Source organism: Barbus barbus, assembly GCF_936440315.1.
Source record: "Barbus barbus genome assembly, chromosome: 11".
NCBI lineage: Eukaryota > Metazoa > Chordata > Actinopteri > Cypriniformes > Cyprinidae > Barbus > Barbus barbus.
The window spans coordinates 24,638,694-24,651,972 of NC_136739.1; the positions used below are offsets into that span (position 1 = coordinate 24,638,694).

At 35.7% G+C, this 13,279-nt stretch overlaps 1 protein-coding gene across 1 annotated transcript; it reads right to left on the reverse strand.

The window, feature by feature from the left end:
- Nucleotides 1-333: 333 nt before the first annotated feature.
- On the reverse strand, nt 334-13,121 carry LOC306877034 (TGF-beta receptor type-2-like). The gene is made up of 7 exons (XM_079428555.1): nt 12,943-13,121; nt 8,822-8,972; nt 7,181-7,383; nt 5,563-6,395; nt 4,338-4,479; nt 4,117-4,244; nt 334-1,772 (listed from the first exon to the last, which is right to left on the reverse strand). The coding sequence occupies exons 1-7, from the start codon at nt 12,998-13,000 to the stop codon at nt 1,494-1,496; spliced, it is 1,794 nt and encodes a 597-aa protein (XP_079284681.1). The 5' UTR covers nt 13,001-13,121; the 3' UTR covers nt 334-1,493.
- Nucleotides 13,122-13,279: the final 158 nt, after the last annotated feature.

Sequence of the window (13,279 nt, forward strand, 5' to 3'; positions counted from 1 at the left end):
ATAAAAAATATTAAGCAGCACAACTTTTCAACACTGACATTAATGTTTCTTAAGGACCCAAATCAGCATATTAGAATGATTTCTGAAAGATAACTGCAGACTGGAATAATGGCTGCTGAAAATTCAGCTTTGCCATTACAGGAATACATTTTAAAATATAATAAATTGATAATATTTCACAATTTTACTGTATTTTTGGATCAAATAAACGCAGCTTTGGTAAGCATAAGAACCCCTTTTTTCAAAAATATGTAAAAAAACTTTCTGACCTCAAACTTTTGAACAGTAGTGTGAAATGGAACCCAAAAATGTTGTTTAAAAAAGTCAATGGACACATTATGAATATACATTTTATAAAGTGATTACTGTACAGCTGTGAAGCCAGTTCACACTAGGAATGGGCAAAATTACATTTTTGTTTGCCTCATCTCCAGTAATGGAAAAAGCACAACAGGTTGCCATATGTTCATGTTGACATTTGCACAGAAAGTATTTATCTCCATCAGTTATTTTTCCAGTGTGCAATCTGGTATGAATTTTCCCTGTCCCTCAAAGTAGCTCTGTAGAATTTGGGTGAACCTCAGATTGCTTAAAAAAAATCGGAGTGTAAATGCAGGCTCTTTAGAAACTAGACAAGTCAGTGTCATGCTTTTCTCTTTGCCTGAGACCCAAGCTCATTGATGTAACAAATCATTAGCTTATTGAATCAGAAGAGAGTCTAAGAAATCTTTTAAAAGTTGCTTTTTTCTTCTTTTAATTAGGTTAAGCTAACTGATTATAATCAATAAGTCTGGAATGAACAGGCTCATCCTCAACTTCTGAAGCAGGACATTGATAATTCCAGATAAAAAGCCTTCATGTAGTTGTCATTTAATTAAAGTAATCAGGTCAGTGGTTAAAATAGGGTCAGTGCAAAGCAACTCATCCATAGCAAAAAATGTCAGGCTCAGATCACATTTTGAAGGTATTCTAAAATTATTTGAAAGGACTACAACCCTGTGTGAGCAAGGAAATGAAACGGGTCTTTTTTTATGTCAAAAAACAGCAGTTATGTTGCTGGTGTATCATCTGTGGTTCTGTGGTTAATCAAATTGAAGTCCCCCAAAACTGAGTTTATGGGAAGATCATGTGGATTTCATGAGTGAGTGAGTCAGAAAGGGCAATGGAAAATTGTAAATCAGAAAATTGTGTGGTAAACATTTTTGGGAAAACATGTTAGTAATAACTGTGCTCTTTGCAGCTTTCTGCCACGTACCCTTAACTTCTCTCCACCTGCGTTAGCTTTTTGTTTTGTTTTTTCTTTATGGCACAAAGCAGCCTTTTCATCCTTCACTACATCCTTTAACAACATTACACAAGTAAACGAGGATATGTTAGAACAGAAACCCTCTTTTGTCCGTCGGTTTAGATTAGCATTTAAAGAAAAACGAAGACCAGCTCCACATAATGATTCAATATGGATTACAAGAAGTAGTCTGATTTTTCCAGGCAGGTCACATTTGCCTTGGTTGCCAGGAGGAATCGGAGATCTGCGTGTCAGATGTAACATGCAGATGGATGCCAGTGCTGTGGTCCGTGCAGGGAGGAAGGAAGGGAAGGGATGGGCTTTGGTCCTCTGTAGATGGCAATATGGGTGCGTGGGTGCAGATGGAGTTCTCCAGCTCTTCCTGTGCCAGAGTATTAAAGCGCTCCACCACGCAGTGTGCCGTTAGACGAGCCTCCGGGTCATGATCCCAGCACTCTGTTATAGTCGCACACAAGAGCTGCATGCCCTAAAACAACAGGCAGAAATGTCAGTAACACATTCTAAGAAGCTTGTGAATATAATTTCAGTATGCCAGTGTCAATATACACTGAACAAAATTATAAACGCAACACTTTTGTTTTTGCCCCCATTTTTCATGAGCTGAACTCAAAGATCTAAGACTTTTTCTACATACACAACAGGCCTATTTAGCTCAAATATTGTTCACAAATCTGTCTAAATCTGTGTTAGTGAGCACTTCTCCTTTGCCGAGATAATCCATCCACCTCACAGGTGTGGCATATCAAGATGCTGATTAGACAGCATGATTATTGCACAGGTGTGCCTTAGGCTGGCCATAATAAAAGGCCTTAGATCTTTGAAAATATAAAAACTATTAGATCTTTGTGTTCAGCTCATGAAAAATAGGAGGAAAAACAAGTGTGCTGCGTTTATAATTTTGTTCAATATGTATGTATGTGTGTGTGTGTGTGTATATATATATATATATATATATATATATATATATATATATATATATATATATATATGTATGTATATACTGTATATATGTGTATATATATGTATATGTGCATATTTAAAATTTATATTTTATTAGGATATTATGTTATATGTTAAAATATCATAATTATTAATTGTATAAATGTGCACATGTAATTATTAATGTACATTTTAATTATATTTAAAACATGTAATAATTTGTTATAACATGAGTATACATCAAATTTATCTATCTACCTACCTACCTACCTATCTACCTAGGCATACACACACAGGCATTGCCGTAGCCAGGCTGTGAAAATTAGTGAGGGGGGGTTGTTATGCTATAATAACCCCTACAAATACAACTCATTATATACACTATAAACACTTTATAAGAGACAGACATGTAGATGTTTGTGAAAGATGCGTTCTCTGTTTTGGAGGGATGTTCCCATTTAAATCATACCATATTTATTGCATCAAAAACATTTTTATATAGTTAGGGGTGGATAATTTTATAAGCTGTTAATTATTCATGCAACAATACATATTACTGTTAAAGTTTTTATTAATAACCATTGCAGTATAGCTGATAACATTGTCTAGTGCTCTTATGAAGGTTTTTAGCATGAATTGTGAAAATGTAACTACTATACCGAATGATATAGCATAGACTTCTTCATAGCTAGTGTTTGCATATTTCATTTCATTCTGTAACCTATTTGTTCTACAGATCTGTGTACTAGTTTTAAATGCTACTGTTTTTGACAGCGTTGATAATGTTTCTGACAGATAATATCATATTTTTGCATTTCCCTTACTGAATGTTGAATGTTGTCTGTGGGCTTTTTTGATTGCTGTCAGTTTAAGTGCCAGCGATGCAGTGTTGCCAGGTATTGCTATTAAAATAAACAAAAACCGAAAAATAAATAAAATTATTTAAAATCTTTTGCAATTAAAATAAGATAAATATATTGCTGACCCTAAACTGAAATGACTTACTTTATTAACTTTCTAAACTGTCAAATTAATTGAAAAAGACAAGTCCAAAAACGCTTATAATAACTGGATCTGGCAACACGGAGGCAGTGCCCACGTCCTCACACAACTCTCTCAAGACTCGTTCACTCCGCGGCGTCTCGCAGCGATCATTTTCATTCCACAGACGCTAAACATTCTTGCAAACTGTCTAAACTGAATTGCCATACAGACATTTTTTATGAGGAGTTTAACAGCAAATGAGTCATTCAGAGAACAAATTTTATTTTTGAACATGAAAAATGTATTCTATATAATATATATTTTTGACATGTAATATATTTAATATATAATTTTATAAAATGCGTTATATTGGGTATATATTAAAATCTAATAATAATGCGTGTATGTAAAAAAAAAAGGTGTAATTTTTTTTTTTGAAAATGGAAAAAGTAGGTATTTGTGTGTATACATATATTAAACATTCAAAAAAGTTAAACTTATTTTTAAATGTTAAAATATTTGTCTTTTTTAAAATAAATTAAAATTAATACTTTAAAAAATATTATTAATATAAATAATATAATATTAAAATGTTTTTACATTAAGTATATATATATATTTAATAAATATGTATATTTAAATGCGCGCATTTAAAATCTAAAACTTCTGTCCACACCAATAGCCTAGTGGGCAAGTATGTTGACATATAATGTTGCTTTACAGGTGTCCCAAGTTCGAATCCCAGCTCGAGGACCTTTCCCCATCCTGCCCCGCTCTCTCTCTCCCACCTTGCTTCCTGTCTACTCTCCACTGTTGTATCATAATAAAAAAAATAAAAATAAATTTGATGTATACCCTTATTTTGTTTGTGTTTTATGAATACGCACGGGATGTGTTGTCCAGCTCTCTGGAATATCTGGTCGTCCTCTGTCTCTTAACACCAGGTCTCTCATGCTGTCTACACAAGGTTGCTCACACACCTTGGAGCCAAATGGGGGTTCGTAACTCTTTACCTCTGTTAAAAAGAAAACAAATATGCTTAAATTCTTACAGTATGTTTTAACCTCCAGCATCTTTCAAGCAAGTATACATCGAGAGCTTTACTTGCCTCCTATGACGTCACACCTAGAGACCATTTCCCATAGCACCAGGGCCATGGAGTAGATATCAATCTGTTTAAAGGACTCCAAGTCCTCTAGATTCACCCTGGACTCCAGAACTTCAGGAGCCATGTAGCGTGCGGTCCCCACCTACAGGACACAGACCATGTGATTTAAATCGGACAACTGCACCAAATTGAATTATCAATGGTTTCATGTGATTACATCTGTGACCTAAACAAATCAATCTCGGAGCTTTTATGTTACACTTAAAAAGCTTGAAGAAATGATCACTGTACCCAGAGCAGTTCTGCCCACTCGGATGATACATTTGGTTGTTTTTTTGTATGTGCAACGGATGCAACATTTGAACACTACGTCTCTGTTCCGAAACCTAAAGAGCTGCCTACGCAGGCATCAAATGCGTGTTCTTTGCAACTACAAATTCTAAGGCAGAAACTATTGAAATCTGGTTCCCAGGCACTATTTATGCCACATATAGTTGCTGCCTATGTACAGCATTTTAACATTTTCTCAACAATCCAAGATGGCAGGTAAAGCAAACTAAATATTTATTATAAATATACAATACTGTTAAAAAGTTTAGGCTCAGACTTTTTTTTTTTTTTATAAAAACTTTTAAACTTTAGGTTATAATGTTACAAAAGATTTCTTTTTCAAATAAATTCAGCAATTTTGAGTGTTCTATCATGAATCCTGAAAAAAGTATCACAGTTTCCACAAAATTATGAAGCAGCACAACTGTTTTCAACACTGCTCCGTGTGTGTGTGTGTGTGTGTGTTCACTGCTGTGTGTGTGTGTGTGTGTGTTCACTGCTATGTGTGTGTACTTTGGATGGGTTAAATGCAGAGCACAAATTCCGAGTATGGGTCACCATACTTGGTCGTATGTCACGTCACTTTCAACATTGATAATAATAAAAGTACATTTTAAATATGTATATTTTCATTAAATTGTAATATTTTATATTACTTTTTTATTATTATTTTTTTTTTTTACTGTATTTGGGTCAAATATATGCAGCCTTGGTGAGCAAAGAGACTTATTTCAAAAGCATTTAAAAATGTTACCTACAACTAACTTTTAGTAGTGTACTTACTTTCATTTAGTACCTTAAGGTATTGATAAAAATTCATTATTTTACCCAAAATACATTATTTTCATTATTTTGTGCTCACTAGGTTTTGAATCAGAGCCAATATTGTGCCTACCTGTCCACTGTTGGCAAAATCATCTACGGTGAGCGAGAGGTCGAGTCGCAGAGCCAGTCCGAAATCACAGAGTGTACACTCGCTGTGGTTCTTCAGCACAATGTTGCTGCTCTTCAGATCTCTATGGGCGATGGGCACTTTTGGTGTGCCGCAGGGCGTCGTATCGCTGTGGAGGTGTGCCAGGCCTCTCGCCACAGAGCCTGCCAGTGAACACAGCTCAGTCCATGTGAGGATATGGCCAGCCAGAAAGTCCTGAAGGTTTCCCATGTTATAATAAGCCATGATGAGCCAGTATTGCCTCTGGGGGGCGGCAGCAGTACCGCCCCTCTCCTCAGCAGTCAGGAACTGCACTATATTCTCATGTTTTAAGTTGGCGTCAGAGAATATGGCTCTTTCGTTACACCATGAGGAATACTCCACCGCTGGGAAGATCTTCACAGCCACCGTTTCGTACTGCCCACCCTCATTATGACTGAGCCGTGCCCGCCATACCTCTGCAAATCGCCCCTTACCCACCAGCGCCTCCAGCTGGATGGGCAGCTGCTCTGTGTTGTGGTTTAGGTTATTGGCACAAGTTGATGAGATTTCCGAATTGACGTCATCGCTGAGGGACGGCAGCTTGCCACGGTAATCGCTACCATTTACTTGGCCCTCGGCAGGATCTAGAGACTGGTAGTGGGTGCGGCGTGGCCCCCAGTCTTTGGGTTTCTTGCCAGGCTGACGTGTGCGGTAAAGGTAAAAAGCCATGGTAGCAATGACAGCTACCAGGAGGGGTGGAACCAGGCTTATGACTACTACTGGAATGACGTCTTTAGACTTCAGCTTTGAGAATCCTGGGAAACAAAGGGGATTGAATATATTAGCACACATGGGCTCTGTTCCAGACCTCAGAGAAGTGTCTTGCTATAAAGTCAGCTGCCCTCTAAGGGAGCATGCTAACTGAAATACTACTTCATAAGTGGTTGATTTGAATGGCCTTCTCATGTAGCAAAAAATTGACTGGCTCAAAAATTATTTTTGTTAGATATTAATATTTTCCTAAATAAACAATACAGTGTTTAAAAAAAAAAAAGGTACATAACATAAGTATAATGAACTAGTGAATTATATCTATTTTTTAGGAGTGTAAAGGTACATGTATTCATACCGAAAATGTTTAGATTCTGTAAAATAGATTCGGTAATCTTTCGGTTCGGTACGCAAGTGTACCGAAAATACACAACATTTTTTAACCACAGCACGAGTGGAACTTCACTGGAAACTTACTTTTGATAACAATATATAAGCTCTGTTGTTAATTGTAGAAATGTAAAAGGGCTCCCTAGTTTAGAGCATAAGCTGAGGTAGATTTTTATTTTTTAAGAAAATTAATTATAATGGAATTTATTTAAAGAAGGAACAATATGTTCAGTACCAGTGTTTAATAAAAAAAAAAAAGCAATTTTATATTTCGTATTTCCCCCTGCTCTACTGAAACCATACCGAACCATGATGCCAAACTGAGGTACTAGGAAGCTCACTAGGTTTTGGAACAGAGCCATGGTTTTGGATTGCAAAGCAAAATGTTTTGGCAGAAAACAGACATTTTAGCAGTGTTGAAGTATTCATTTGAACATACCATTGGCTCCTTTTTCGAAGACCAGTCTGTCGTTGCACTCATGATCTCCAATACAGCTGCAGATGAAGAGCAGGCCATCTTCAGAGTGCTGAGGCGTCATCAAACACTCTTTGGAGGAGTAGTTTGTCAGCATTATGTTCTCCAGCATATCCTGAGGGTTATAACACAGTGTCCGCACACTCACGCTCACATTGTCCTTCTTCCTGCCAGAAAAAAACGCATCAGTTGTTAAAAAAGTGACCTGATTCTTCAGAAAGATAAACACAGGCTCAAGAAAAAAAGTCTTATGTTCCTCTGATGAAATCTAGAATCAAATTTAACCAGGGAATCCCTGCTCAGAGGTGCACTTTGTTCTTTATGCCAGAGTCTAAAATTTCCTGAGGGTTATAAATGTGTTTGCTGTTTATCCAGTATTAGAGGAGTCTTTGTTTGACCCCTCTCAGAGAAGAGCTTCTCTTTTACTCACAGCTTGCCTCTACTGCAGTCACTCAAAGTTCACCTCGATTGGCTCCCCCGAGAAGCTGTTCATAGACTGAGCAGGATGGAACTGGCTTACAAGGAAATCTCTCAAAAAGCAACCCTTATTACACCACAGATCCCAAGCGCTGTAAGGCAGCTAAGTTCTTATTCAGTGCAACAGTATTGTGGCAAACTTTGGAAAATATATTTCATCCAGATAATGGTACTCACACGTGGAATGAACACCATACTGAAATATTCTTGACAGAGTTTCCTGTATTATTTATTCAGTTGCACAGTGCAAAACAGAAAGTGTGGCTAGTGATGTCTGATAACAGAACAAATGATTCTTATAATTTGGTTCTTTTTAAGGAATCACAATCAAAGCAGTGAATTCTGACTCCTGAACCAATGACTCTAATGAGCTGGTTCTTTTTAGTGAATCAAATAAATACAGACTTTTTCTAATGAATCAACCCTTATGAAAAGTAGCCATGGTTTTACAACAAATAAAACCAGAAAACCATGGTTACTACAGTTTAAAACCTCAAATTAACCATGGTTTAGCTAAACTAACTAGTTCAATCATGGTATTTTTAGTAAAACTGTAGCTATACAATTGGTAGTTGGTACACCAAAAAACAAACAAACAAAAAAACAATGTTATTACACATTTCTATGACAAAACCATGGTTAATTTTCATTAGGGAAAAACTCTATCACAACCATTGAAGTCTGACTGCTGAACAAAAACAATTACTCTAACAGATTGGTTATTTTTAGTAAATCAAACACATGCAGCTTACAATTAATGAACTACTAACTAACTTACAACTAATTAAATCAGTGCAGTTAGTGTTTATATAACATGTAGTTAAAAGATACATATTATACTGTATGTTTGTCAGTGTAGTACTATACTGTAGTTAAATTAATACTGTACATGAATGACTTATGTTGTAACCACATATTTTGTTTATTTTTTTTAACACTGTATATAGTAGTCATATAGGCATTTATGCTGCCTCTGAAAGGTTATCTGAAGTTCTGAAATTTTAAGCCATTTACGTGTGCAAGAACAGGGAACACTTGTGTATTCAAACAGAGAGAAGGGTTCATACTATCAAAAGCAATTGTTATTGCACGTCACATGCATACTTTCATATTTAGCCATGGACTTACCATATCGCTACACACACTTCTTCAGCCAGAGTACAGTAAGAGGTCAGACTGCAGTTGCTCATGCAGACGTTGTCTTCACATACTGGACTCGAGTGGTCACACCACTTACAGAGGTTAGTCTTTATGAGGGTGAAACTCTGCGCCTGCAACACTGCAATAAGGACAGCCAATAAGATTTCATAGTTTGCACAGTATAAAAATACTAGGCAACATTTAGCAGATTTTTCTTTTAGCTGTAATTGAAGACTTTAGGTAGCTGATAAATGTTGATATATTACATGGTAAATAGGCCTATGTACAGAATATGTTTAAGTGTGTCCCCAACAAAATGAATTAAAAAAAATTTATTTTGATATGCAGAATGTTTTTAATAATATAAATATTATTCATTGCAGTTTCTCATTTAATAAACTTTATATAATAATTAATAAAGGTAATGAAAAATGCATAGTAGCATGACCATAAATAATAATAAATTAGGCCTAAACTCAACAAAAATATGTTAAAAAAAAGTGTCTATGATAGCCTTGGAAAATGCATTGCTTAAAAGCAAAATAACTAAGGAGTGCAGTAAAAGCAGTCAAAATGGTCTAATGATGAAACTGGTTGCAATGCTAAGTCATAAGAATGAAAGCTGTAATGACAGCTGCAATCAAGACAGTATTTAAGAGCAAATCTTTGAGCTACGTGACCCATCTGGAGTTCATAAATCTCTAATTGGATTTGGATGAATGTAGTATATGGCCTGGTGTGTGTATTTGTGTGCTAGGGTGTATTTGGTTTGGTGCACACATCACTGAAAGCATGCGTATTCATGAGAGTGTCAGAAGTTCCTGTGGTTAAGTGGGATAAGCCTGAATTCCTTCCCACACACACTGTCTCCTCTGTCCTGATATTACCACATCATGACAATATTAATTGTTTATTAAAAGCAGATGAGGGGTGGGAGCTGTTTCGCTGAAGGAGTGCAGCGACCTTACAGTAAACAGTATTAAAGGAAAGAGCAGAGATATTTGACACAGACTTCCAGATGTCCGCTGATGCCAACCATCAAAATATACAAGAGAGAGAGAGAGAGAGGGAGAGCTCTTGCATGAAGGAGCAAGGGACATGAAGGGAGAAAGAGACAACAGAGAAAAAGAGAAAAACTGAAGGGGGAAAAAAAAACTTCTAAAGGCTAAGCACAAAAGCCCCCGTTCTATAAACTTTAAAGTAATTAAACTCTGCAGCAACTGCTCCAGAAACAAATTGAAGTCAGAAGTGCTCATACTGGCCAAGTTTGAAGCACAACTCCTCAGTGCTTATGGGAAAACCAATGGCTGCATGCTTACAAGAGATGCTGGCCTGCATTTATTTGCTTTGCACTCAAACAAGTTTCCCCTATTTGTAATTCATATGATGATGTATCATTTATAATATTTGGAATGTTTTCTAGTACCACCTTCAGGGTTGTTATTAAAACAATAAATAGTAATATATATAGCAATTCAGTAAAATATATATAAAAAATATTTAGCAAATATGTATGTATATATTAAACAGTTTTATATTATAAAATGATACTGTTTTAGTTAAAAATGTGTGTGTGTGTGTGTGTGTATATATATACATACACATACATTTTATATATGTATATATGTATACAGTATGTATCATATCTCAATACAAACAATAAAAATTATAATAATAATATAAAATTAATAAATAGTTAAATTTCCCTAAACATCCATATATATATATATATATATATATATATATATATATATATATATATATATATATATACTTTTTCCCCCTTCCATATACCTTTGCATGCCATAAAGCATTTTCGGGGGCCCCAGTATGCAGTAATCAAACTATCCCACTGGGTGGCAGATTTCCAAGTTTTTCAATTCCTTTTAAACTCAGCTTGATCCCTGAAAGCATTTCCTGATATTAAATGAATAACAGTACAGTGAACGCAGCACTCGCATAACTGTCACATTCATGACATACAGATGTCTTCAGAAGTTGTTTTTGCAGTGTTGAATGTGGCTCACACACACTCCATAAGTGCCGTTTCAGTGTTAAGGAGGGTGAAGGATCTGTCTCCATTACTCATCTCTCCTCATTGCCAGTGAAATGTTTTGTTATCTCATGCCAAATAATAAGAATCAACCATTTATCATCACTGAAAACAAGATGCTTCTCCTCCACGGGTACCATGCAAACCCATGCCTACTAAGAACAACTTCTTGGACTCAAGGCAAACAAAGGAGAAAAGGAGTGTCTGTGTCCACTGAGAGGTCACTGGGGTTGGGTTAGGCCCTGTCAGCATCGCACCCTCTGTTTAAGTCATTACAATATTGCCATTGTGGGCAATCATGATGACAAAGCAGAGAGATTCATCAAGGGATCTTAGATGGATGTCTTTGTATTTTTATGTAGCCTACAGTGTCTCTGTGTGTTCACATTCGCACACACTGACAGTGGCCTCTCTATATTTCCCAGCTTTTTATTTTAGGTGTTTCAGTCAACAGATGGGAAATGATAAGCGAGACGGAGAGGTGATGGTTCTCTTCTCTCCACCCATATGGTAATATTTCACAATTGTTGTTGTAAGTGGAGCTACTCTATACACACCCAAACCATTTAAGGAAGCCCCTGGTGTGTAAAGATCATATGGATTCTTAAGATTTGGTTTCCTTGTTGGAACTTTCCTAGCATCGTGTTGTTTTCATGTGGTCACAGTGCGTGGCATATTTTATGTCCATTGAGATTCTGTTTTTAATTAAGACTAGTTTTTGGTGTACAATTTCACAAAATAGTCATGTATGCGGATCTATTTTTAGTATACTTTTCCATCTAACTTTTAAGTACTGTTCTGAAAATACAAAGGTTTTCACTGATGTCAAACTGCTGTTTATACTGTACTGTGACTCTTAGATGAAAGTTTTTGTTTAACAACACAGGAAATATGATGAACATATAGTTATGTATTATGGACTTCTCTTTGTCAAGCATGATATGTTCCAACTTTTTAAAATATGGTCATAATTTGATATTTCATTTCAGTAGGGATCATAACAAGGACTAATAGGGTATTCATATTTAATATAATTATGGTAACACTTTAGTATTGGGACCAATTCTCTCAGTTTCTTATTAGCATGCCTATTATTAACATACTGACTTTTTATTAGTAGGCTACTTATAAAGCACATATTCTGCATGACTATACCCATTACCTAAACTTAACAACTACTTTACTAACTATTAATAAGCAGAAAATCAGGAATTTTGTGAGGCAAAAGCCGTAGTTATTGATTTGTTAATAGAAAGAATTGGACCTTAAAATAAAGTGTGACCATTAATATTTATTCCAGAATGCTACATTACTAAAAATAAAAGTTTCAAAAGGGGGCTTTCGAAATTATGCCATTGAAGAACGATTCTGGGTTCCCCAAAGAACCTATTAGTGAACAGTTCTTAATATATATATATATATATATATATATATATGTGTGTGTGTGTGTGTGTGTGTGTGTGTGTGTGTGTGTGAAGAACATTTTAAAATTCTAAAGAACTTTTTTTCACTGTAAAGAACCTTTTGTAGAATGGAAAGTTTTCTTGGATTTCAAATGTTCTTTCCTGGAACCAGATGGCAATAAATATTCTTTATTTTTAAGACTGTAGATTATAAAAAAATTAAAAATTATTAATACATAAAAATGTATTATTTTATTTCTTATGTTACTAATGCATCATTGAACCCTTATAAAAACAAATGTGCACGAAACCACTATTTGATGCTTCAACTCGCACTATTCAATCAAACTGTAAAACTGTATTGTTCAAGTAAACCAAACACTCTTGAACTTGAATATACCGTGATTTACTGCATTTGCAGTCTCTCAGAAAACCAAACGAACAGTTTTTCATGCGATGCCTTGGAAGTCATTTTGATTGTCAACATAAGCATCTTATTTTAACCAAGACGTTGAACCCAGTTTATGGTAATCAATATTAGATATTCTCTTCTCAGTGTCAGAAAAGTTTTGCATACAAACTTCCAAGACAAAGCTCCGATGCGTGGAGCCTCCAGACAATGAAAGCATCGAGAGAAGTGAAGATCTACTTACGACAGAAACACAGAAGAACAGATGTTGGAGCCCACAATCTGCAGCCTCCGCGCCCCATAATACTTTACAATCCAAAGATCCCAAACTGTTGAAGCGACCCCGTTATTTTCTTTATCTGCTCGTGACAGACACATATAAGAGAGTTCAGGACTGTGTGTGTGTGTGTGTGTGTGTGTGTGAGAGTAGGCGGATCCAGATGATTTTAATCCAGATGTGAGTGAGACCGGATCCGCCCAGGAACTCGCATTTATCAGTGCACGATTCCCAATGTATACAGAAGGACAGTTTGTAGTGAAACGTGCAAACCTTGTGTTCTTTTCTTCCTTTCTTTCTTATA